Source organism: Manis pentadactyla, chromosome 10, assembly GCF_030020395.1.
Source record: "Manis pentadactyla isolate mManPen7 chromosome 10, mManPen7.hap1, whole genome shotgun sequence".
In the NCBI taxonomy this organism is placed as follows: domain Eukaryota; kingdom Metazoa; phylum Chordata; class Mammalia; order Pholidota; family Manidae; genus Manis; species Manis pentadactyla.
Window position 1 is genome coordinate 93,080,634 of NC_080028.1, and position 26,987 is coordinate 93,107,620.

The 26,987-nt window shown below is 46.3% G+C and overlaps 2 protein-coding genes across 2 annotated transcripts in view; one reads left to right on the forward strand and one right to left on the reverse strand.

Annotated features, from left to right (window-relative positions):
• The window catches only part of TRIM50 (tripartite motif containing 50), a 29,425-nt gene extending 16,869 nt beyond the window's left edge, over positions 1–12,556 (reverse strand). Inside the window, 8 exon segments of the mRNA XM_057487982.1 lie at positions 5,672–5,795; positions 6,891–6,914; positions 7,036–7,269; positions 8,665–8,748; positions 12,158–12,248; positions 12,250–12,318; positions 12,320–12,382; positions 12,384–12,556. Of these exon segments, the coding sequence (XP_057343965.1) occupies positions 5,672–5,795; positions 6,891–6,914; positions 7,036–7,269; positions 8,665–8,748; positions 12,158–12,248; positions 12,250–12,318; positions 12,320–12,382; positions 12,384–12,556 (862 nt within the window).
• A 2,409-nt stretch (positions 12,557–14,965) lies between these two features.
• FKBP6 (FKBP prolyl isomerase family member 6 (inactive)) lies at positions 14,966–25,182 on the forward strand. Its single transcript, XM_036887365.2, has 8 exons — positions 14,966–15,136; positions 15,229–15,346; positions 15,736–15,825; positions 16,586–16,788; positions 17,968–18,087; positions 23,619–23,813; positions 23,936–24,045; positions 25,092–25,182. Exons 1-8 carry the CDS (start codon positions 15,080–15,082, stop codon positions 25,180–25,182), a joined length of 984 nt encoding a protein of 327 aa, XP_036743260.2. The 5' UTR covers positions 14,966–15,079.
• Positions 25,183–26,987: the final 1,805 nt, after the last annotated feature.

Sequence of the window (26,987 nt, forward strand, 5' to 3'; positions counted from 1 at the left end):
AAAAAGAAATACAGATGGCCAACAGGCACATGAAAAGATGCTCCACATCACTAATTATCAGAGAAATGCAAATTAAAACTACAATGAGGTATCACCTCACACCAGTAAGGATGGCTGCCATCCAAAAGACAAACAACAACAAATGTTGGCGAGGCTGTGGAGAAAGGGGAACCCTCCTACACTGCTGGTGGGAATGTAAGTTAGTTCAACCATTGTGGAAAGCAGTATGGAGGTATATCAAAATGCTCAAAACAGACTTACCATTTGACCCAGGAATTGCACTCCTAGGAATTTACCCTAAGAATGCAGCAATCAACTATGAGAAAGATCAGTGCACCCCTATGTTTATTGCAGCACTATTTACAATAGCCAAGAATTGGAAGCAACCTAAATGTCCATCAATAGATGAATGGATAAAGAAGATGTGGTACATATACACAATGGAATACTACTCAGCCATAAGAAAAGGGCAAATCCAATCATTTGCAGCAACATGGATGGAGCTGGAGGGTATTATGCTCAGTGAAACAAGCCAAGCGGAGAAAGAGAAATACCAAATGATTTCACTTATCTGTGGAATATAAGAACAAAGGAAAAACGGAAGGAACAAAACAGCAGCAGAATCACAGAACTCAACAATGGACTAACAGGTACCAAAGGGAAAGGGACTGGGGAGGATGGGTGGGTAGGGAGGGATAAGGGGGGGAGAAGTAGGGGGGTATTAAGATTAACATGCATGGGTGGGTAGGAGAAAAGGGAGGGCTGTACAACACAGAGAAGGCAAGTAGTGATTCTACAACATTTTGCTATGCTGATGGACAGTGACTGTAAAGGGGTTTATAGGGGGGACCTGGTATAGGGGAGAGCCTAGTAAACATAATATTTGTCATGTAAGTGTAGATTAGTGATACCAAAAACAAAGCAAAAAAAAAAAAGAAGGGCAGTTCCTGTGTGGTAACCTCCAACGAGTTCTACACAAGGGTATAAAGGGCATATAAAAGTGTAGGCAAAGGGTCTGTTTGTGTTTATACAGAGGATCAAAGCCTAATTGGGCTACCCCGAAAATGAACTAAGATACGATATGAAAGAGAACTTCCAACATCTGCACTCTCTGGAAGACTCATGCCAGAAGATGATCATCAAAAAACCCCAACAAAGATCCACGCACTGCTACAGCTGTAGATGCACTCATCCCACCAGTTCCTGGACTTGCCATGGGAATGAGGAAGGAGATATCTAAGCTGGCCTGTGCATACAGTAAAACAACAAATTTGACTGGATCTATACTGTTGGAACTCAACCAAGAATTTGGAGAAGTGCAAATTGTAGCGTTCCAAACTCTTACAACTACAGACTATTTACTGTTAAAAGAACATATGGCATGTGAACAGTCCCCAGGAATGGGTTGTTTTAATTTGTCTGATTTCTCTCAGACTGTTCAAGTTCAGTTGGACAATATCCACCATATCATAGATAAGTTTTCACAAATGCCTAAGGTGCCTAACTGGTTTTCTTGGTTTCACTGGAGATGGCTGGTAATTACAGGTATGCTTTGGTTATGTAACTATACTCCTATTATGTTAATGTGTGTGCGCAATTTAAGTAGTAGCTTAAAACCTATATAGGCTGAAGTTACTCTACAAGAAGATATGTCAAAGAAATAATCAATCTTCCCATGTTTTCTTCCACCTGCTACTTCTATAGCTTTTCTTTTTCCTTCCTAATTACAACCCTTAAATAGAATTCGTGCCTCATATCAAATTTACCGAGTATCATAACTCCTCCAAGTGGTAAAGATACCTCAAGACAAATGCTGGGCATAGAAGCCACAGGGCATAAATATGCAAAGAAGTAAAAAGCTAACCTTTTCAAACAATAAGGCTTCCCTCTCACTTACCAACTTCACATTTCCCTGTATGGCCCCGGAAGATGACTGGTTAGCCAGAGACGGGTAAGATTCCTCAAGGGAGGAACAACCTAAGACAGGCACAGTCGCAGGGGGGCCATCAGGTGAGAAATTGGGGATCAACAGAGGTGAGGCTTAGAACCTCACCCCCCCTGTTCTGAGAGAAATCTTCTGCATACGTGGATGTTTTATTGCCCTGGTCTAGCTTGGATTAACACATAGTCTACAGGCACACATCTGATCATCTACATTTGCTCTCTTACAACACTAAACTATGTTTTCTACCTTTATCTTGTATCTACCTACCACTTCAGCATTTTATTAAAAATAATAATAATAAAGAGAGAAATGTGGTATCCACATATAAATCAAGTATAAAAACCAAATGAGTATTCATATTTGAACTGACTGTTTAGAGTTCATAATGCATGAGCAAAACCGAAAGTTTCTGTGATGACTGCCCTTGTACTGTTCACTATGTAACTTATTCATTATGTAAGAATTTGTTCTACATGTAAGAACTTGTTTGTTATGCCTCAGAAGATTGGAGACTGACGAAAATTAGGCTTGGGGTGGATTAATGATTGTGCATTGAGCATTGACTCCCCTATACAGAATTTTATTGTCGTTAACAACCATTTGATCAATAAATATGAGAGATGCCCTCACAAAAAAAAAAAAAAAAAAAAGAAAAAAAAAGAAAAAAAAAGGACAGACTTCCAATGGTAAAATAAATAAGTAACCGGGATGTAATGTATAGCATAAGGAATATAGTCAAGATATTGTAACAGCTTGGTAGGGTGATAGCTGGAACCTAGAATTATGTATATAAATGTTCTACCACTGTGTTGTACACTTGAAACTAAGGTAATGTAATACTGTGCGTCAACTACCCTTCAATAAAAAATAATTATTAAAAAAAAAAAAAAACCAAATGAGTATTCATATTTGAACTGACTGTTTAGAGTTCATAATGCATGAGCAAAACCGAAAGTTTCTGTGATGACTGCCCTTGTACTGTTCACTATGTAACTTATTCATTATGTAAGAATTTGTTCTACATGTAAGAACTTGTTTGTTATGCCTCAGAAGTTTGGAGACTGACGAAAATTAGGCTTGGGGTGGATTAATGATTGTGCATTGAGCACTGACTCCCCTATACAGAATTTTATTGTCGTTAACAACCATTTGATCAATAAATATGAGAGATGCCCTCACAAAAAAAAAAAAAGGACAGACTTCCAATGGTAAAATAAATAAGTAACCGGGATGTAATGTATAGCATAAGGAATATAGTCAAGATATTGTAACAGCTTGGTAGGGTGATAGCTGGAACCTAGAATTATGTATATAAATGTTCTACCACTGTGTTGTACACTGGAAACTAATGTAATGTAATACTGTGCGTCAACTACCCTTCAATAAAAAATAATTATTAAAAAAAAAAAAAAGAATGCACTCCAAAACTACTCGATCTAATATCTGAAATCAGCAAATTTGCAGGATACAAAATTAATATGCAGAAATCTGTGGCATTCCTATACACTAACAATGAACTAGCAGAGAGAGAAATCAGGAAAGCAATTCCATTCACAGCTGTGTCAAACCTAGGAATAAACCTAACCAAGGAAGTGAAAGATCTATACTCTGAAAACTACAAGACACTTATGAGAGAAATTAAAGAAGATACCAATAAATAGAAACACATCCCATGCTCATGGATAGGAAGAATTAATACTGTCAAAATGGCCATCCTGCCTAAAGCAATCTACAGATTCAATGCAATTCCTATCAAAATACAAAGAGCATTCTTCAATGAACTAGAGAAAATCATTCTAAAATTCATATGGAACCACAAAAGACCCTGAATAGCCAAAGCAATCCTGAGAAGGAAGAATAAAGCTGGGGGGATTATGATCCCCAACTTCAAGCTCTACTACAAAGCCACAGTAATCAAGACAATTTGGTACTGGCACAAGAACAGGCCCATAGACCAATGGAACAGACTAGAGAGCCCTGATATAAACCCAACCATATACGGTCAATTAATATAGGATAAAGGAGCCATGGATATACAATGGGGAAATGACAGACTCTACAACAGCTGGTGTTGGCAAAACTGGACAGCTACATGCAAGAGAACGAAACTGGATTATTGTTTAACCCCATACACAAAAGTAAACTTGTAATGGATCAAAGACCTGAATGTAAGTCATGAAACCATAAAACTCTTAGAAGACAACATAGGCAAACATCTCCTGAATATAAGCATGAGCAACTTCTTCCTGAACGTATCTCCTCGAGCAAGAGAAACAAAAGCAAAAATGAACTCATGGGACTACATCAAACTAAAAAGTTTCTGTACAGAAAAGGACATCATCAACAGAACAAAAAGGCATCCTACAGTATGGGAGAATATATTTGTAAATGAGATATCTGACAAGGGGTTAACATCCAAAATATATAAAGAACTCACATGCCTCATCATTGAAAAAGCAAATAACCCGATTAAAAAATGGGCAGAGGATATGAAGAGACAGTTCTCCAAAGAAGAAATTCATATGGCTAACAGACACATGAAAAGATGCTCCACATCACTAATCATCAGGGAAATGCAAATTAAAACCACAGTGAGATATCACCTCACACCGGTAAGGATGGCCAGCATCGAAAAGACTAAGAACAGCAAATGCTGGTGAGGATGCAGAGAAAAGGGAACCCTCCTACACTGCTGATGGGAATGTAAGCTAGTTCAACCATTGTGGGAAGCAATATGGAGGTTCCTCAAGAAGCTAAAAATAGAGATACCATTTGACCAGGGAATCCCACCCCTTGGAATTTACCCAAAGAATACAACTTCTCAGGTTCAAAAAGACATATGCACCCCTATGTTTATACAGCACTATTTACAATAGCCAAGATATGGAAGCAACCTAAGTGTCCATCAGTAGATGAATGGATAAAGAAGATGTGGTACATATACACAATGGAATACTATTCAGCCATAAGAAACAAATACTACTATTTGCAACAACATGGATGGAGCTGGAGGACATTATGCTCAGTGAAATAAGCCAGGTGGAGAAAGACAAGTGCCAAATGATTTCCCTCATTTGTGGAGTATAACAACGAAGCAAAACTGAAGGGATAAAATAGCAGCAGACTCAGAGACTCCAAGAAGGGACTAGTGGTTACCAAAGGGGAGAGGTGTGGGAGGGTGGGTGGGGAGGGAGGGAGAAGGGGATTGAGGGGTATTAAGTTTAGTACACATGCTGTGGGGGATCACGGGGAAAACAGTGTAGCACAGAGAAGGCAAATAGTGAATCTGTGGCATCTTGCTGCACTGATGGACAGTGACTGCATTGGGGTATGGGTGGGGACTTGATAATATGGGTAAATGTAGTAACCACATTGTTTTTTGTGTGAAACCTTCATAAGAGTGTATATCAATACCTTAATAAAAAAAAGCTCTACAGACACACATGTATTAACTATGCAACCCAGCAAGGTGGGCACTGAGAGACCCTCTGTACAGATGAGGAAACTGAGGCTGAGAAATTACACATCTCACTCTGTCACCCAGCAGATGTCATCTTACACTAAGACAGGGAGCTGAGCATGAGCCCCAGCTGTTTAGAAGCCCCACCCACTGCTCTCACCACCAGCCTCTGCAAGCCTCTCTTCAGTTCTCTGTAAGATGAAAGTGAAAAATTGCTGCCCACCCCAGGCACAGCCCTCAGGGAAGAGAATGGGTTGGGACCTCACCGGGCAGCACCTTACCGAAGAGCCTTTTCCACATGGTCAGCTTAATGTCAGCCTGGTGGAGGCCTGGCTTGAAGGAGATGGGGCAGAATGGGCCTTCCAGGTGCCAGGCCTGCTGGGAGCTCTGCTCTGCTGGGAGCTCTGCTCTGGGGACAACAGTTCACAGTGGCTGTGCTGCTGGCACTGTGCACGCCATCCCTTCACTTGTGTGCAAGTCCACCCAGCCACTCCACAGCCTCAAAGACTCAAGACAGCCCATCATTCTAACCCCTGCATCCCTGCTGTTTGCAGAAGACACGCCTCGTTCCTGGAAGAGGAAACACTGGACCTTCAGTGGTTCTCCAAGTGCCGCTCAGGGATCTGCAGCATCACCTGATGTTAGAAATGCACATTTTCTTGGGTCCCTTCCTGAGACCTGGTGAATCAAGCTGATGACTAGGCCCAGTAGCCTGTGTTTTAATGAGCTCACCAGGTGGTTCTGATGCACACTAATGTTTGAGGACACCATTTCTGTGTCAGGTGACCCTGGACCCAGCCACGGCTGAATTGGATCCCAGTTCAGCCAATCAGAATCACTGTCTTTTCATTTAAATCAAGGCTCCTTAACAAACTGTCCCTAAGACTAAAAGAAATTAGAGAGAACAAGTTGATTCTCATAAACGGGGTCTGAGAAAGGCTCGGGAATTGCATGGGTGTTCATTTGCTGGGACTAGAACATGGTCTAACCCCTTTCCACAAGCTGTGGTGCAGGTGAAGGCCCTCGTGCTAGCCATTCCCTGCCTCTCCCACCTGATCTCCCATTCTACCCCATGCTATCCCTTACTCCCTAGCTATACTGAACTTCTCAAGATTCTCCCAAGTCTGAGTGTTACTCTGCCCTTCCATGTGACTCTCCCCACTCTGCTTGCCTGGCAGCCTCCTGTAAGCTGCCCTTCTCAGCTTGCCAACCAGTGCACCGTCTGCCATTCCCCTCCAGTCACATGGTCTGTGATAATTCCATAGCTTATGCAAACTTCTGTTCTAGGTACCCACAGTGATGTAACCAGAGTTCACCTATCACCTCTCACCAGCCTTCAAGACCCCTGAAAGCAGGCCCATGACCCTCATCTTTGTTTTCCCTGGGCTCAGAACAGAGCCAGATGTGGGCAGCTGCTCCCAAGGAACTGAAGGGAGAAACTAGTGGAGACGGAGAGCTCCCTCCAAAGTTATTACCTTTATTAACTCCAAAGGTTATGGAGTGGTACTTCTGGAAGACAAGAGAGAGGCAGGTTAAAGCAAGGAGGAGGCCATGCAGAAGCCATTAGGAAGATGGAGGCTCTTGGGAATCTAGGAGCTTCAGCATGGGGGACTTCCCCTTGTCCATTCACCTGGATGAACTCATGGTGACTCTCGTTACCGAACTGCTCCAGCACACGCTCAGCCTGGACCAGCCACTCATGAGTTTCCTGAGCCTGCTCCAGCTGCAGGTCCAGGGAGGCCACGAGGCCTCGGGGGTGACCCTCCACCCCTTCCAGGCACCGGGTCTTCTCCTCGTCCACCAGGTGGTGCAGTTCCTGGAACTCATGGCAGATCACCCAGCTGCTGAAGACATGGGACTCATTCTGGGACAAGGGAGCGCCTAGTCACAGCCAGCGCCACAGAGGAGCTGTGGTCTATGGCTGACCTCAGTGTCCCCAGGGCCTAGCAGCCTAGGTCTTCTTGGGCCTTGTCTTGCCAATGGGTTTCAGCCCTGGGCGAGTTCACTATGGATTCAGTGTGACCAAAGAAAATGACAGCAAAATGTTCTTGGGGTGAAAGGCTTATACTCAACTTTATTTCCAGGTGGCAGGTCAGTCACTAAAATCCCATTCACTCAGAATAAGTCTGTATGCAGCAAGCCAGTCTCTGCCTCTGGGCCCCTCTGTCCACACAGCCGTCCCACAGAGCCATCCTCTGGGCCTCTCTGCACAGTTGTCCTGCACAGCCATCCTCTGGGCCTCTGTCCTTGGCGCTGCCACCACTCCAGCCTCTGCTCTGCTCTCCTGCAGCCTTGCACCCCTGCCACCATGTCGCGCCTAGAGCCCTGGGTGGAGCTCTTTTTATAGAGTCAACAGCCATGTATTGCCCACATGCGTGCAGTGAGCTAGTCAACCAGGGCCCGGTGAGAATCCTGACCACAGGAACTCTCATTTTATCCGCAGGCCTTCCTGACTTAGGCTGGTCCTAATACCTGAGTCCCAGGGCTCACTCCTGCCCAGGGTGTTCACACTGTGCCTAGGGGATCCCAGATGTGGCCACAGTGGGAGAGGCTGGGTCCCCAGCTCCTATTTCAAATGCAGTGGCTCTGTTTTAGCCTGTCTGAACTATTAAGACTGCATGTCAGATTGCGCTTTAGCACAGGGTCCCACACCTGAGGAAAGACCAAAAGGCCCTTTGAGGACTGTCTGTGGAGAGCGAGCCAGGATTTCTGTGAGACCCCAAGTTCTGCCTCCATCAGACAGGGTAATGCTGCCTCTCCTCCAGGGTGAGGAGGGGCGAACGAGCTGACTCTCAGGGGAACTGGTCCCTTGCTCCTGTTCTGCAGCAGCCAGGGCTCCACACCTTCCCGCCTTGCCTATCAGTTAGGAAAAGCAGCCAGCCACTGAGGGCTTCAGGCTTTCCAAGGCCTGTACTCCAAGGCACTGGGTGGCTACCACAGACTGTCAAGGTCAAGCACAGGAGGCAGGGGTGGGTGAATCACGCTCACACTTTTGGACTTTTTACCTCTGGGACTTAGGTTCTGTGTTGTCTCAGTCCCAAGGATGTGGGGGACACAAGCCAACTTGGAGACAGCCCTGGCAACTTGGTTGAATTCCCCTGGGGAGATTTGCACTTTCCCTACCCTGCCCTGGAATACTTTGAATTCTGGCTTTCCTTGGAAGGCCTGAATTTCTGTGAAGGACAAATTAGAACTGGGCTCTGTAGCCAAGGGAAGGAGGCTGGTTCCAGGGCAGAGGGAAAAGGGAAAAGGCACTCACGACAATCCGGGTCCTGTTGTTCACCTGTTTGGCAATATGCTTATCCACCTTCTTCTGCTCCTGCTTCAGGTCAGATGAGAGCGGCTAGCTCCTCCCGCAGGCAACATTCCATGGCCTGTGAGCAGCTGGCACCCTCACCCTCTCCACTCTCTGGGGCCAGCCCTGGGCCTCACCCTTGGGAGCAGCCCAATGACCACGAGCACCCCCACTGGAGTCAGGGTAAGGCCCAGAGTTACCCAGATCCCCTTGACCCCAAAATAGGTAAGGTTATTCTAGAATATTCCTGACTGAGAGCAGGAATTTCCCTGGCAGAAGAGGGTCTCCATGTCACATGTCATCTCTCTCCATGACATGGACAGAGATTCTAAACCCAGACAACATCCACAGTTACAGTCACTGCACAATACCCAAAAGGGTCAAGGGCCAGTCTGAAGCCAATGCTCCCTGTGTGGAACACTCCCTGGTAAACCCGCCAGTCACCAGCAGGCCCAGAATGAGTGGACATTTGATCAAGAGTATCACAAAGAGGCTGGCCTCCAGGGAGGCCAATGATGCATATAGTGGCCCAGGTTACATCTGGTGATTCTCCAGTCCCTGTGAAGACCTGAATCCATCCCCGGCAGATGTGTGCCCAGCCTCTCACTTCTCCTGGGCCAGCCACCCTGGCCCCAAACCTAACCTAGTCTTAGAGGTCCAGCCAGGACCCCCAGACCACAGTCTGGCTGCACTGCCTGACTACAGTCCTGCTGGCCTGCACCCACAAAGTGCACAGACTCCTTGGTTTAGATAATTCCTGTGAGAAACACTTACTGGTTCAAATTCAATAAGTGGACACGGAGACAAAGAACAGCAGAGCGAGGCTTTAATGACGGTCTTGCAAGATCGGGTGTCCGCTGGCACACCTGGGGAGTTTGGCGCCAGTAATTTATCTCCTAGTGCGCGAGTCCCTCCCCTGGTTCCTCATTGGTTGAGTACTACAGGGTTCACAGTCTTCCCCGGCCGTCGCCTAAGCCAGTTATATCTTTCCTTTACATTTGTCTTAATCTTATTGGTAAGTTTAAAAAACTCAAACAGGTATCGCCAGGCCCTTATCAATTCCCCCACCCCCACTCTCAGCCCGAGCAGCTTCCACCACGTGGCCCTGTTAATACCTTCCTGTTAAAATGTTTAAACATCCTAGCGGGAATAAATCACATTTAGGTTTTATACTCTTTCCTAACATTCCCAAGAAGTTGGGGCAAGAGTCTTTCAGGAAGGGAGCTGAGTAAAGAATAAAGCCAGTGTAGGGATAAACGAACACAGTCTTGCTCTGGATAGTGAGGCATCTGAAGATCCACAGCAGTCCAAGAATGGTAGCCTTCCCAACGCAGAGGGAGACAGAACCAGTTCTTTACCGTCAACTGGGCCACAGTGGGAGGAAACAGAACTTTGCAAATGAATAAATAATTTCAAGATCTCAGTCAATAGGAGAAAACAGGTATGTGTGAAGGGGATCTGATAAAAGAACATTATTTAGTTGGGTCACTGAGAAGATTCTTGAGATCACAAAAACCCACACCCCAAACCAGGAAGCTGTCCCCAGCTCCTCGCCAGAAACGAAGGGCAAGCCTGTGCGTTTCCTTCTCTCCCAGACAGCCCTCCTCGAATCAAATGTGGGCTCAGTTTCATTGCACTGCAATTGGGCTTCCTCCTTCCACACTCCCCTAAACCTACTCTTGCCAAGATAATCAGTTCTTACTGTTAATCTAGCAGACTCTTCAGTTCCCAGCAGACATTTCACCTGAGTGTGACATTCTCATTAAAATGGTCTGTTCTGATTTCCAGGAGGCTGTATTCAGCTGGTGTTCTCACTTCCTCTGATGCTTCTTTCTGTCCCCTTTTTGGTGCTCTCTCTCTCTCTACACAAATCTTAAACCCTGGTGCTCCCTGGGGGCATCATCTGTGTCTTCCCTTATCACTCTGCAGACTCCCCTGGTTGGTCTCCTCCCTCCTATGGCTTCTGTCACCACCCACATACATACAGTACTCCCAATCTCTTACCCCAGTCTCTCTCTATTCTCCCCTCCAGCAGGATTGGACCCTGCTTAAAACCTTCCAGTGCCCACCACCACCACCACCACCAGAGTCCTCTGCAAAATCGACAAAGCCCTTCATGTGTCACACAGGCCTTTCCATGGCCTGGCCCTGATTACCTCACCTGCCCCATCTCGCTCCCACCTTACTCTCACTTGGGCTTAACGGACCAACTTACAATTCCTCAAAAGTGCCATGCTGTTTGCCTCCCAGTCTTTGGCAGTGGTCTTTATACTTGGAGTGTTTTTTCTCCCCTTCTTTTCCTATCAAGTCCTCCTTGTAGCTCAGGTCTCAGACTAGCAGTCCCCTTCCTCTAGGAAGCCTTCCATGACTACCTGAGACCATGCAGGAGCCATGTCCCTGGTAGTCTCACCATTTCTGATGTTTACCCTTGACAGCAGCACCTGACACACAGGTCTCTCTGACAGACCTACAGATAGGGAGCTCCTCTAGAGCAGGGTGACCCTCTTGCCCACTGTTAGACCTGGGGCACTGGACACCTAGCACATATCAGATGCCCAGTGACTGTCTGTGGGTAGCAGGGGCTGATGGACAATGTGGCTGGCTCTGTGCAAGTTTACTACTTGTCTCCCAGGGTTAAAGGAGCAATGAAATGCTGCTCAGAAAACTCAGCCAGGAAACCCCTGGAACGGCTTATAAGGGGCTCCTCTGCCTGCAGACTTGAATGCTCTTTCCTTTCCTTGCCCCCATCACCTGTATTTTGTTTGCACTCTTCACCTTCCTGCCAAACACCCTGCCAGGTACCTGTAACAATTTGCCTCCAAGAGCCCTCCCTGCCCTTTCTTAATTTGTTGGCAGTGGAAAGACAACTGGCCTTGGTTCAAGTTCTAGCTTTGCCACAGATGAGCTGCATGAACTTGGGAAAGACCCTTACCTTCTGGGCCTCGGCCTCCTCCTCTGTAAAATACAGTAATAAGTTCACCCTTTGTAAACCTTAGATCAATGTGTTAACCTAAGATGGTAGCACTGTTATTATTATTCATCTTAAATGATGATCTGCTAGATCTGAAGCAGAAGTCCACAAGGGCAGGAATGCACTGATTTCACATGTACATTCTGAGCATTTACTACATGTGAGATGGGGCTCTAGGCAAAGGAATATACCTGGGAACAAAACAAACTCCTTGCCCTGCTGCATCTGAGAGTGCAGTCCGGGAGCACTCAAGAAACGAGAGAGTGACAAAGGAAAACACAACAGGGGAAGAAGGGGCTAGCCCCTGACACAGGGGCTCTCCATTCTGCATGTGGCGGGACTCCCCAGCACCTGGGGACTGGAGCAGATGCTCTAACACCATGGGTAGACAATGCTGTGCAAGGTCTGCTCCAGGTCAAGCCTGGAGGAAACTTGTATTCTCGCCCTGGACCCTTCTTTGTCGTGGTGCCCAGGCTTCCCGCCCACCAGCAACCTCCCTACCTTCATGTGGCTATAGGCAGTGGAGATGGGCGTGACCTTGTGGTGCTGGTGGGAGCCCAGCAAGCCGCAGAGACCAGATGAGCTCCTGGTCCTTCTCACAGAAGAGGATGAGCGGGTTCTGGTGGTGCACGCACTCCTTGGGCTCCGGGGCCCAGGGGGAGTCGCAGGGCTTTGATCACTAGCACCAGGGAGACATTGGGCAGGGAGCTGCTGCTGGCACACAGGGAAATGCAGCTCTGAGTCCAGCTGGCGGGATGGGGACACCAGGCAGCCCTTGCAGTAGGAGTGGCCACACTGCAGCATCAGGGGCTCCTTGAAGACCTCCAGGTAGATGGGGCACTGAAGGCGGTCCTCCAGCTCAGGCACACTCACCTGCCACGCCATCCTCGGTGGCCCTAGAACACAGGGCAGCCTTCCTGGAGCCTGCTCCCTCCACTCCCTGTCCCCAGCCACTGGAAAGAGCCACTGGAAATTAGAAGGCCTTACAGATTCCAGTCCTGACCCCGATACCTTGGGCCTATTTCCCATCTTTAAAAAAAGGGCTTAAATGAAAAAAAATAGGTTCTTGGAGATGCATGATTCTGCATTTTTTTACTCAGATGTGGAGATAATCAAGAAAGGAGGCATATGCGTGGTTATTTGGAGTGACACTAATAATGCAAGCCTCAGCTGTCACAGGCTTAGAACAGAACAGCAAAAACAAAGGTCCTTCCCATCCGCTAAATCAGTGCTCAAACTGCTGGAAGCACAGCTGTAACAGAGATGCCTGAGTCACTGTCCACACATCCCACACTCCCCCTACTGTAAATAAAGACCAGGAAGTCTGCATTTACAATAGACACCCTCCGGCCATTCTAAAGCAGAGAGTTCTGTCTGAGAACAACACTGTTTCAACGTTGGACCAAGGAGAGCTCTCTCCTACTACCTTGCCCTGGGAAAACCGACTGGCACAAAGAGAGAAGCACTGAGCTGCAAGTCGGCCGGGGGCCCAGGAAGAGACCCCCCCATTGGAGAGCTAGCTTCTCATGATCCACTGCATCTCCCACCGGGGTGTCAAACCAGCATCACCCACCAATCCGCTTGGCCTTTTCTTCTCCCCCGGGTAGGACAGCAGGCACGGAGACCCAGGTGAATGCAGCTGGTCACCTGCTCCACCACCAAGTCTCTGCCCTCTCTTCCTCCCCTTTCCCAGCAACACCCCATGTCCTCAAGGTCACCCAGAATCAGATGGAAATTAGACCACATCACAGGACTGGGGAGGCAGTCTCTGCTTGCCTGCTCTGATAATGGCCACATTCAGGTGCTCTCCTTGACAAGGCATGGGGGAGGGGCAGAGACAGAAGGACTGGGCCCCCCACACACTGTAAAGGCCCAAGTGGGAGCAGACACACGCTTTGACACAATTCTTTCCATTTCTGCTCTGAAGATACTTTCATTTACTTAGATTTTTTAGTGGAAGTATGACTTTTAATCAAGGGCACAAATCTTAACCATGTACTTGATGTACACATTATGTGTGTATATTCACTTTCAAGATCAAGGTACACCCAGAAGACACCCTCATGTGCCTTCCCCACAAAGCTGTTATGCTAACTTATACCATCGTGGTAATGTGGTCTGGTTTTGAATTTCAAATAAACAGAATTGCATAGTATATACTCTTTTGAGCCTGATTTCTTTTATTCAATATTATTGAACTATGAACTTTTTTACATTAAGTCTTTCAAAGATTTAGCAGTCCAATGAGGTTTTGTTATACTGTTAATAAATATCATGGTCATAAAATACTGTGTGTATCATGGTGGCGGGGGGGTAGGAGTTTGTTAATTGGAAAAGACAGGGGTGGTAGAGGGTCTCTAGGAGAGTAAGAAACAAGGAGCTCTAGACAAGCAGGTCACCATCCCCCAAGGGCTGTGCACGCGTGTCACCCAGCAGAGGAGGGCTCTACCCCATGATAAGCAAGACAAAGGTCTGGCATAGACAGGTAAGAAGCTATTTATATTTGTTAGTTAAACAAATCTTTATTGATATGGCCAGTTCATCAATGACAAAAGTAGCAAAAATATACATTGGGGAAAGAGAGTCTTTTCAATAAATATTTTTTTGGAAAACTGGATAGCCCCATGCCAAAGAATAAAATTGGACTACTATCTTAGACCATTAAGAAAAAAAAATTCAAAGTGGATTAGAGTTGAAGTTAAGACCTGAAACCACAAAACTAGAAGAAAACAGGCAGTAAGCACTTTGACACTGTTCTCAGCAGTATTTTTTGCACAAGTCTCAGGGAAGGACAACTAAAGCTCAAGTAAGCACATGGGATTACAAACCAAAAAAGCTTTTGCACATCAAAGGAACCTTCAACAAGACAAAAAGGCAACCTACTGAATTGGAGAAGATATTTGCAAGTCATACATTTCATTAGGAATTAATATTTAAAATATAAGTAATTTAATATCAAAACCAAAATAACCTGATTTGAAAATGGCAAAGGGCTTGAAAAGACATTTTCCAAAGACGTACAGATGGCCCACAGGCACATGAAAAGACGCTCACCATCACTAATCACCAGGGAAATGCAAAGCAAAACTGCCATGAGATACCGCCTCACACCTGTCAGATCGTCTATTATCAAAAAGTAAAAAATAACAAGTGTTGGCGGGGATGTGGTGAAATGGGAACCCGCTACGAGTTCCGATGTGTGCTTGCCCCTCCCCCGCCACGTGCACCATGACGCTCCGCGCCCCCGCCGCGTGCTCCTCGCAACGTGCGCGGTCGGTCGGTTGGTTGCGGCTGACCCCGGAACGGAGTGCAGCCCTCGCGGGCAGAGGGCAGGATATAAAGGGACTGCTGGACTGCGGCTGGCTTCGGGAACTTCCCTGAGTAGCGGTGCTGAAGGCTCGCGTGGAGATGGGGGGAAGCGCCCAGAACCCGGGAGCCCTGCAAGGTGGCAACGCCCCTGGCCAGGTGAGGGCTCGGGCGCTGGGGAGTCGGGGCTGGGGGCGCCGGGGTCGGCGTGCAAACCCAGGGCCCTGAGGTCGTGTTTCGTTCCCTGCAAGTCTATGTACGAGCGGTTAAGTCAGAGGATGCTGGACATTTCTGGGGACCGGGGCGTGCTGAAGGCTGTCATCCGAGAGGGTGCTGGAGAGCTGGTGACACCGGATGCTTCAGTGCTAGGTACCGCCTGCGGCCGGGTGCCATCTGTCCCCTGACTCTGAGAAAGTGATGGTGGCTACGCGAGCAGCAGCTGTTTCACTGCGCTTGACTTCAGGGAGGGGAGAAGCTCTTTTCTTTTTTTTTCAAATGAGCATTTTATAGGGTAGAACATGCTTTGTTAGAACTTGGTTTTTTAAGGGAAAGTGGGGGAACCTGTCTCCCCCTTGTGTGAGCCCTCTGTGGACAAGGGACACTGCGAAGCTCCTGAACCAAACGTTGAGTAAAGAGTTTTCCTATTGCTCAGCGTGTTGGGCTGTTTTCCATAGTTTTTGTGTTAAGTTAAAAGAGACTCGATATAGAGGTGCAGTATCTGTTCCGTTTTCCTCACTGTCGCTTTTCTTCTGTCCTAGTAAAATATTCTGGATATCTGGAGCACATGGACAAGCCTTTTGATTCTAATTACTTTAGGAAAACTCCTCGGCTAATGAAACTTGGAGAGGGTAAGTTCACATTAGGAACTGGGAAAGAAGGAATCATTTGGGCAAACCATCTAGAGCGCAGATTCTTTGTGCAGGTTTTTCTGAGGTCAGGTTTTGCTGAATCAGCCATGTTCTCCCACATTCCCCCTTCCGACCTAGGTTATTTGGGAGATGGCCTGCCTCGCAAGGTTATCTTTGCACTGACTTAACTATAAGGTGTGGGGTTTTTCTTTGTTCAATAATTAAACATCTGTTGAATGCTTACTAGCCAATTAAGTAAGCATCTGTTGAATGCTTACTACCTATAATGCACAGTGTAAAGAGAGGATGTTCTCAAATGATTGGAAGCCATCAGTCAGTGTGGAAGAGATTGACCTGTGTGCAGATAACTAACCTGGTAGAACTGGGTGAGTTCCTTGGGGATAAAAGCAGTGATGTGGGAGTGCTTAAGGCACAAGTGATTCCAGCTGGGAAGATCAGAGAAGGCTTCATGGGAGAGGGGGAGTCTGAAATGAGCCCTGCCTTTTGAATAAGATTTCAATTGGGAGAAGTTGGGCATAGGGTGAGGCAGAATTTCTCACAGGAAGAATTTCACAGCCAAAGATGTAGAGGCCAGAATGCAGCAGAGCCTGAAGACACTAGAGTTTGGGGATGGTGGTGGAGTGGGAAAGTAGGCTGGGAAGTGAATTGGGACCACAGTGTCCTGTGGATTTGGACTTGAAGGCAGAAGAGGTGGGTAGTGTTGGAGCAAGAGGCTTCAACCAGTTGTCTTTTCTTACAGATATTACACTTTGGGGCATGGAGCTGGGCCTTCTGAGCATGCGGAGAGGGGAGCTGGCCAGGTTTCTGTTCAAACCGAGCTATGCCTATGGAACGCTGGGCTGCCCTCCCTTGATCCCTGCAAACACCACTGTCCTGTTCGAGATTGAGCTGCTTGACTTCCTGGACTCGGCAGAGTCAGACAAGTTTTATGACCTTTCAGCCGTGAGTTCTGCAGCGCAGATGTCAGCACTTTAGAGATAAATGGGTTTGTGTTGTTGGTAATTATCCTGCCGATGATCCTCGGCACTAGTATGACCGGTAGGGAGGGGTGGGGAGGAGTTCCCCCACTGCTAGTACATGTCTGTCTGAATAATGACTCATGGGTAAATATTCTAGGCCAAAGTCAGGCTATGGGCTTCTTACGGACAAGCGATTAGCACTCTTGAGTCACCCTCTGCAAGATAGGAAACATTTACTCCTCCACATTGTTTGGTTTCCAGCAGATCAAGCATTGGTAGCTTATAACTAGGCTGACCGTATTTAGTGTCTGACCCAGGACACCCGAGAGTGAAAGAAATTAACTGATGGGGTAGCGGGACGTGAGCTATGAATGTGGACAATCCCAGGTGGGCAGGCCATGCAGTCTCTGTCCCCATAACTTAAGCACTGCCTTTCCTCTTCAGCTGCTCACTTACCTGTCCCATAGAGGCTTGGCTCCAGTCTCCGCTGCAGCCATGTACACTCTGCTGTGCTGTCTCACCCTCACTATACATGTGGCCTTAGATGTCCATCTAGGGTTACATCTACAACTGTCTCCCCAGCTGAACCACCATCCCCTCCAAGGAGGAATCTTACCTTTTTCTCAGGTTTCCACAAAGCAGATAGAGGCCCGGGTCCCACCGCCAGTGTGCTGATTTAGCACCTCTGAGGGTAGGGCCAGGACATGTGTATGTGAAGAGAGGCTCTGTGGGAGATTCTGGTACTTACCCAGGCTGGAGCATCACGATTATGAGAACAAGCAGGGCTCTGGGCAGCCTGAGGCCTGTCCAGTGCGTGTGGGACATACGGTGGCCGGGAGACCTGATTTCTGTGCTTGGCAGGTTCCATCACTTTCTATGAGAAACCACTTCTTTAGAGAGCATCTCTGGGAGGCCTGAAGAAGTAGATCTTTTGGCTCGAGTCTGTAAACAGGAGCAGGAATAACACCAGCCTGCTGCAGCTTCCTTGGGGATTCATAGAGCTGACCTCTGCAGAGGCACCCAGCCCACTGCTTGGCACATGCACAGCAGGAAACAAAAGTTCCCAGTTTGAAGGAAAGAAACCTGACAGCCGTCATAGCACTTGCGTCGTGGCATTGTGCTTTCAGTTCCCTTGCCAGGTATCCTTGTCTTTGATTCTCAGGAGCAACAAAATGAGTTTCCGCTTCAGAAGGTCCTAAAAGTAGCAGCTACCGAACGGGAGTTTGGCAACTACCTTTTCCACCAAAATCGTTTCTATGATGCCAAAGTGAGATATAAACGGGTGAGAATGCTTTAGAAATAAAAGTTTAGACCCTGAAAACTTGTGTAAAAGATCTGTCTCATCTCTTGTTCTACTTTTGATATGCAGCCATTGAGAAAACTCTCACTAAAAAATCCTCATGCCAAAAAACTGACTGGGCGAGGGAACGGGATCTGGAGGAGCCTGGTCACGTGCTGTGTTTGGATCTGGATGTGGTTATGTGGGTGTGTTCAGGTTGTGACATCCTAAATCCTTTGCTCTCATTTCAACAACCTTCACAGCCTCTTCCCCAGGAGTAGATTCCATTTCAAGCAAACCCTTTTTTTGCTCATCTGTGAGAAGCAACTCTGTTGAGATTTCTTGTGAGATTGCAGCAATTCAGCCACACCTTCAGGCCCCACTGCTAATTCTAGTTCTCTTGGTGTTTCCCATCTGCAATGACTTCCTTCACTGAAGTCCTGAACCATTCAAAGTTACTGAGGGTTGAAATCCACTGCAGAAGTCCTGTTAACGTTGACATTTTGACTTTTTCCTGTGAGTCACAAATGTTCTTAATGGCATCTACAATGGTGAATCCTTTCCAGAAGGTTTTCAATTGACTTTACCCAGATCCATCAGAGGTATAATCTGGCAGCCTTACAAAATGTATTTCTTCAATAATAAGACTTGAAAGTTGAAGTGCCTCCTTGATCCATGGGCTGCAGAGTAGATGTTGTGTTGGCAGGCATGAAAACAACATTAATCTCATTGCACATCTCCATCAGAGCTCTTGGGTGACCAGGTACATTGTTAATGAGCAGTGATATTTTGAAGGAATCTTTTTTCTGAGCAGTAGGTCTCAACAGTAGAATTAAAATATTCAGTAAACCAAGTTGTAAATAGATATGCTATCATCCCAGGCTTTGTTGTTCCATATGTAGAGCATAGGCAGAGTAGATTAAGCATAATCCTTAAGAGCCCTGTAATTCTTGAAAAGGTCAGTGAGCACTGGCTTCAGCTTATAGTCACCAGCTGCAGTAGGCCCTTACAAGACACTCAGCCTGTCCTTTGAGGCTTTGAAGTCAGGCATTGACTTTTCTTCTCTAGGTATGAAAGTTCTAGATGGCATCTTCTTCTGATAGATGGCTGTTCCATCTCCATTGAAAATTTGTTGTTGAGTGTGGCCATCTTCATTAACAATCTCAGCTAGCTGGTCTGGATAACTCGCTCTAGCTTATACATTGGCACTTTTTGCCTCACCTTGCACTGTTATGGTATGGAGACAGCTTCTTTCCTTAAACCTCATGAACTCACCTCTGCCAGCTTCAAACTATTTTCCTGCAGCTTCCTCCCCTCTCTCAGCCTTCACAGAATTGCAGAGAGGTAGGACCTTGCTCTGGATTAGGCTTTGACTTAAGGCAGTATTATGGCTGGTTTGGTATTCTATCCAGAGCACTGAAACTTTCTCCATATCAGCAATCAGGCTGTTTTACTTTCTTATCATTCATGTGTTCACTGGAGGAGCACTTTTAATTTCCTTCAGGAATTTTTCCTTTGTGCTCTGAACTTGGCCGACCGTTGGTACAAGAGGCCTGGCTTTTGGCTTATCTTGGTTTTCAACATGTCTTCCTCACTAAGGAAGGCAATAATTATTTCTAGCTTTTGATATTAAGTGAGTGATGTATAAGTCCTCTTTCCATCTGGGTGTTTAGTGGCCCTCGTAGAGTTATTAATTGGCCTAATTTTGATATCATTGCATTTCAGGGAATAGGCCCAACAAAAAGGAGAGAAACTAGGAATGGCCAGTCAATGGAGTGATCCAAACACATTGATTAAGTTCACCATCTTAGGTAGGCACAGTTTATGGTGCCAAAACACAATTATGATATAATATCAAAGATCTCAAACCACCATAACATACAGTAGTGATGATGATAAAGTTTGAAATGTTGCAAGAATTACCAAAATCTGACACAGAGACACAAAGTGAGCAAATGCTGTTGGGAAAATGGTCCCGACAGACTTGCCCATTGCAGGATGGCACAAACCTTCACTCAGAATCTGCAAAGTCCAAGAAAATGGGCTGTGCCTGTCCCATGGAAGAAGGCAAGAGCAGGGACTGGGAGAGAGGAGGCCACCTCTCTCGCAGAGGCTTTCCCTGATGTCTGCTCCTTGGCCATCCATTAGGACTTCAAAGAGGCAGCTGAAGCTGCTGGAAAACTCCAAGTTTGGCGGGCAGATTGCAGCACAGTTGCCTCCCACCTGGCAGCACCCAGGCATCTCTTCAGGGGCCATTTGGTTCTCCATGGTCTGCCCAGCATAAATGCTGAGCTGCTGACATCTGGGTTGTTGAGCAGGAGACCAGGACAGAGGGTCTCACTGGCTAATGTTGAGACTGTCATTTACTACCCTTGTTATCCGTTTCCTGATAACAGGTAACTTCCTGCCTTCTACTGTCTTCTGTCCCTGAATCAGGAGTCTCTTGGCTCCATTTTTGCAGAAAATAGACTTCCTGATTGCTGAGGTGGTGGGAAGGAGCAGCCATCTGGACACTTAGGGACAGGGAGTTTTCAAGCCGTTCTCCTTTACCACTTCTACCCACTGATAGTGTCAGATCCTAGGGCCATCAGTTGTCAGGGCTCTGAGCTGCAGCCTGGCCTCTTGTATGTTGGCATTCTGCTCTGCCGCATTGGTCACACCACCACCGTTCACTCCACCACGTTGGGTCTGCTATTGATCATCCCTCTTCTTCATTCATGATGGACTGTGCTTTTCTATTCCTTAGGATCGGCGAGAGCAGAGGCTGTGCACACAGTCTGCCTCGCTCACCCAGGAGCTTAGCAATGTCCAGTCTCTAGAGCAGCAGATCGATATTGATTAAGCACTGCTGTTCCCAGCCTTTTTCTTAGCCTTGTGTGGGACGCAGAAGTATCAGTTCTCAAAGAATTTTAATCTAGCTAGGAAGACAAGATGTAGGGAAACAACTAAGTTAGATCTAAGGCACCCAGTACTGTAGCTTTTCACAAGAGAGGAAGATTTTTGTGGGCTAAAACATCTGGTAGCAGCTTCTTAAAGGAAACAGCACTTTAGCTGAGTCTAGAGGGATGAAATAGCAGAGAAATAGAGGGGAAGAAATTAACTCTGGCTGGAGAAAAGAATGAGCAAAGGTATAGAAGTGAACAGTGCCTATTCAGGGGACAGGTGGTGGATGCCTAGTCTGAAAGACAGGTTACATCTGAAGAATAGCAGGGAAATATTGATGAGGCCATGAGATTCAAAAAGACATTAAAATGTATTTAGATTGATTTGGATTTGATGGAGAGGATGGAAGGGAAGACTGGGGGAGAGTTGAGTTGATAAAAGTCGTATTGGAAAGAGACAAAGCTTACAAGTAGTGGTACGCTGGGGCTCATGAGAGCCAACTGTAAGACTTTTGGGAATTTTTGAAAGCCAGTTAATGTTACTTTAGTAGCTTGAAATTAGCTATGGTGGGACTGCTTACACCACAGGAATAGGCAAATACTACAGGGCTCCCCCTCCCCCGAGAGCTGGTTGTTGAACGTTTACCAGTACACTGTGTATGCAGGACGTGTTGAGGGAACAAACTTTCATTAATGAACATCTTAGGACAGTTCCTAAGCATGGTGCAGCTAAACTTGTTACAGGGGTCCAGGAAGGTATTTAAGAAGGTGTGAGTTATGCTGATAGAATAAAAGATTTTGGAAATATTTTCAAAACATGAATGACTGGAGTTGGTAAAGTTTTATATGTAAGTGATGAAGGAAGCAGAAGAATAGCATTACTTCGAAGCTTCTGGTCTGTGAAAAACTTAAAAACAGGAATAACTGGGAAAGATACTTTGTTAATTTAAGTTTTTGGTTACTAATGAGAATAGCCAGGTAAAAATGGCCAGTAGAAAACTGTTGCCAGGTGGCAGATTGTTCCATGATTCCGTTTAGGTTTGAGAACCAGAAGTCAGGTGAGAGATCCAGGGTGGGGAGGACAGAGACCAGAGTCGGTTCAGAAGGTGTGAGGACAGAAACTGGCATAACAAAAGCCTGGGCTCAGAGGTGAAGGGAAGACAAGGGAGGCTGGTAGCTTCTGCCTGCAGTACTGTCTTCTCTCGCATGTCTTTCATTCTGCCAACATTTTCTTTTTTCTTTTCTTTTCTTTTCTTTTTTTATTTTTGCTATCGTTAATCTGCAATTACATGAAGAACACTGTTTACCAGGCTCACCCCATTCACCAAGTCCCCCCGACACACCCCACTACAGTCAATGTCCATCATGTAGCAAGATGCTGTATAATCACCACCTGTCCTCTCTGTGTTGCACAGCCCTCCCTGTGCCCCCCCCCACATTATACATGCTAATCGTAATGCCCCCTTTCTTTTTCCCCACCCTTATCCCTCCCTTCCCACCCATCCTCCCCAGTCCCTTTCCCTTTGGTAACTGTTAGTCCATTCTTGGGTTCTGTGATTCTGCTGCTGTTTCGTTCCTTCAGTTTTTCTTTGCTCTTATACTCCACATATGAGTGAAATCATTTGATACTTGTCTTTCTCCGCCTGGCTTATTTCACTGAGCATAATACCCTCTAGCTCCATCCATGTTGTTGCAAATGATAGGATTTGTCTTCTTCTTATGGCTGCGTAATATTCCATCATGTATATGTACCACATCTTCTTTATCCGTTCATCTACTGATGGACACTTAGGTCAACATTTTCCAAATGGAGTCTTCTCTAGGCATGTTGACACTGTTCAGGCATTGCTTTCATTACTTTCTTTTTCTTTTCTGTCGTTGAGATATAATGCACATGCCATAAAATTTACACTTTTAAGACATACAGTTCAGTGGTTTTTATTATATTCACAAAGTTGTGCAACTATCACTACTAATTCCAGGACCTTTCCTCACATCAAAAAGAAATCTGTACCTGTTAGCAATGACCATCCCCCCTACACCCCTGATAACTCCTGTTTTACTTTCTGTTTCTATGTGTTTCCTGATTCCGGGACATTTCATGTAAACAGAATCATATATGTAGTCCTTTTTGTCTGGCTTCTCTCACATAGCATAATGTTTTCAAGGTTCATCCATGTTGTAGCATGTACCAAATTTCACTCCTTTTTAAGCTTTGTAAATTTTGGAATGAGAAAGTGTGAGTATTCCAATTTTGTTCTCTTTTTTAAGTATTATTTTGGTTGTTTCCCTTCAATTTCCTTAATGAATTTTTGGATCAGCTTAACCATCTCTGCAAAAAAGACTGCTGAAATTTTGGTAGTGGTTGCATTGAATCTGTAGATCAGTTTGGGAATACTGTCATCTTAACATTAAATCTTTTCAACAATGTTTTGTAGTTTTCCCTTTACATGTCTTGCACTTCACATGTATTGCAATTTCTTTTTAATGCTACTGCAAATGGAGTTGTAAATACAACTCTTATATATTGATCTTATGTCCCACAATTTTGTTGAGCTCATTTTTCAGCTCTAGTCGTGTATGAAGATTCTTAGGGCTTCCTATGACAAGATTATGTCACTCCTCCTGGCCATCTGCCTTCCCTATCCACAGGCCTTGTTGCTTCTCCAACGGCGATCAGCACCCCATGAAGAGCAGCACTTGGTGGAGGCCGCCAAGCTTCTTGTCCTCCTTAACCTGTCCTTAACCTATCTGAAGCTGGAGCGACCCACCATGGCTCTGCGCTATGGAGAGCAGGCTCTGACCATTGACTGCAAGAATGCCAAGGCCCTCTTCCGGTGTGGACAGGTATGTTGGTGGGCAGGGACCCAGGAACAAATGGCTAAAAAAAGGTAGCAGTGGTGGTTACAAGTTGGGCTGCAAAAATACTGTCTTTTCAAGATAAGCTTTGAAATTCTGTCCTTTGACAGGCCTGTGTCCTCATGACTGAGTATCAGAAGGCCAGAGATTTTCTAGTCCAGGCCCAGAAGGAAAAGCCCTTCAATCATGACATCAATAATGAGCTGAAGAAGCTGGCCAGGTGAGACCCGTGTTCGCAGGAGTGCAGACAGAGAAGGAGCTCTGTCTGTCTGCCCAGGAAAGACAATTGCGTGTGTTGCCCTGACTTGTTGTGAGGCACCGCCCCCTAGAGCTGGTTGTATGAAAGGCTCTAAACCAGAGGCTCCCAGCGGGAAGGTGGGACGAACCTCCAGATTGCAGGTCTGGATATTTCCCATCTCCTGTGCCCCTGCCCCAAATAAGCACCCTGAAAGAGGGGGGCTGGTGTAATTTTTAAAAGGGCTTTGCTCTCCAGATACTCTTCCCCACGTGCCACTGTTCTCAGCTGACTGCAGAAAGGTGTCATAGATCCTGGTTTGATCCGAAATGGATCATTGAGGTCTGATTCATAGCATAGCGTGACTTTCTTGTTTCCAAGTGGTATCTATACCAGTCTTTTGGTAATGTAACTTTTTGATTGCAGAAGTTACGTTCATTGTAGAAAACTTTGAAAATACCAGCATAGAAGTAGGAGTTACTCACAGTCCCATCACCTCTTAAGAGATCCTGTGTTTTTTTGTTCTTCTGTATTGGTGAGATTCTCTCCTCCTGTTGAACATTAACCATCTAGTCTAGATTGCTCGTTATAGCTTCCTGACATTTAAAGTCTGAGTGTGCACACCTCTCACATGTCAGGCATTTTAGGACCGCTCAGCAGTTTCCTTTCTTGTATTTAAAGTATCCCATCAAGTTAGATACAGAAGTTTGGGCATCTGATCATTCTTCAGCATGAAAATCTAGAAATAAGTTGGAAACTACTGAGTGTGAGGCTTCACTTGGAGCGACTCAGCCTGGCAGGTGACTCCTGGCTGCCATCCATTCAGAGTATGAGTTTGTCCAGGGGCTTCTGAACAGCCCTTTGGAGCCTCCCCTGCCTCCCCTACTTGTCCAGCATGACTTCCACCCACTCCTGATTCACTTAAGCGCTGCTGAATGTTCAGCACTTCTCGACCTAAGTGGAGAATTCCAGCCACCAGATGTCACCTCCTACAAAGGCAGACCTTCTCTAACTAGTGTGTCTCTCTGCAGCTATTACCAGGACTACATGGATAAAGAGAAAGAAATGTGTCATAGAATGTTTGCTGCTTGTGATAGTGGCTCTGTCGTAGGAGACAATTAAAGGTAATCAAAGAGCTGAAGCATAAAAAGCTTCAGGATTTTGTCCAGTATATGAAAGTTGTGGTTCTCCTTGGATCACCAGTGAATAGCAGCTGACTAAATTTAGGGCAGATGGGAGGAATGGAAAAGTTCCTTCTGGAAACTAATGACAGAGTGCAGGGTGCACACACTGGGGGCCTTCTCACTGAGGGAATCACAGAGACGGGAAAGTCCACCCACAGCCAGAGGTTAAGTTTATAGGTTTGGGAAGCCATAAGCTTTAAAATTAAAAAAAAAAAAAATCCCCCCCATGTTTTGTGTTACCCTCTCCCTCATAGTAGCTAAGAACCTGAAACCATGAGTATAGTTATTAATGGGATGGTTTATCTGAGCTTTGGAATGAAGAATAATGATTCTCTTAGTCAGGTTTTCTCTGAAAACCTGAAACCCTCCAACGTCACTTTGTAACTGACACATTATTGACTAAGCCGAGTTCAGATGTCAAGGGTCAGGCAGGGGCCGTGCACAGCTCCAGTCCTGCTCACTGCCGGTGTGGGAACCGACGGGGTGCAGAGCAGAACGTTCCCGGGCAGCACACACACTGGGGTTTAGTGGGCACGGGGTTCAGGTTTCCCTGTGAGTACCTGCGGTGACCCTCTAGTCTTGTTTACTATTACTCAAGAAAATCAATGGAAACAAAATCACCTGCCTTAAACACCTGCTTAGCTGGGTCAATAGCTCTGTTCTCTTGAGAGAAATTAAACAAGGCATGACAAGAAAACAGCTGCCGAACGGGCTCATGGTGATAAATCTCTCCTTTGTTGCTGCCTCCATCGCTGCAAAAGGGGCTCGAGAGGAGGTGGCCGTGAGAAGGCCTGTTCATCCCAAACATTGTCACAAGCGACCTGCCCACTGCTGCCCTCTGCCCTGTCAGAAACTGCCAGTCGGTATGAGGAGTACATGTGGCCTTCTTCACTGCCCCTACCCCTGTAGACCTGACCGTCAGGTCCTCTGGGGACACTGGAGTACTTGCAGGTCCTCTGAACTGAGACACAGGCAGAGGACTCCTCTCGTTTGGCTACTGTGACTATCCAGTAGCAGTGGGGGCCGTGTGGCCTGCCAGTCAGGGAGGCTGCAGTCGCCAGGGCGTCCTAGACACACAGCGTAAGACCCAGCGACAGACAGCACGGGGCCTTCCCGCTGGCTTTGCCTTCCGGCTTTCTCGGGCAGTATGGCGTCTGGGAGGCTGTGGTTTCCCACATATTCCCATGTATTTTCCATATATTTTACCACAGCAGTGACCGTACTGGGGTCTAAAGTGGCTGTGACTGTCACAGCCCCGCTGCTGCTGGGGTCGAAGCACGTGTTGGCCTTCATGTTGCTGGTGTTCGCTCCCCTTTTCCTCTGTTGTGCCTAGTCAGTCACTTGAGATGTTCAGGGTTTTTAGATTGTTTTGAACCTGGTTTTGACTGACTAGGACCATTTAAAATTTGCCCTTGCCTCCCATGATGTCAGGTAGCACTGACTTGTCTGCGTCTCGTCTTCCAGATGCTGGATGCTTCTGAATTTTCTGAGATCAGAGACCATGTCTTTTCCATCTTTGTATTTTCTAGCATCTGGAACCATGCCTAGCACACGGTTGGTACTCAGTAAATGTTTGTTGGCTCAGGTATAAAATAGTGCTAGACCAGCCTCTTTGGAACCATACCTTCCAGGCGGGCTCTTGTACTGGCCGTCAGGGCTCTTGGTATTGCAGTGACACAAACCCATCTAGTGTCAGGTAAAAAAGAGATTTACCAAAGGGCCCTGGGGCAGCCAAAAGTCAAA

What these genes read in the sequence shown, in the direction of transcription:
- FKBP6 (XM_036887365.2), top strand. Translation starts at nt 15,080, where the DNA reads ATGGGGGGAAGCGCCCAGAACCCGGGAGCCCTGCAAGGTGGCAACGCC. An exon ending in ACCGGATGCTTCAGTGCTAG is followed by an intron (nt 15,347 to 15,735) that starts GTACCGCCTGCG and finishes CTTCTGTCCTAG; the next exon opens with TAAAATATTCTGGATATCTG. An exon ending in CCAAAGTGAGATATAAACGG is followed by an intron (nt 18,088 to 23,618) that starts GTGAGAATGCTT and finishes CCCTATCCACAG; the next exon opens with GCCTTGTTGCTTCTCCAACG.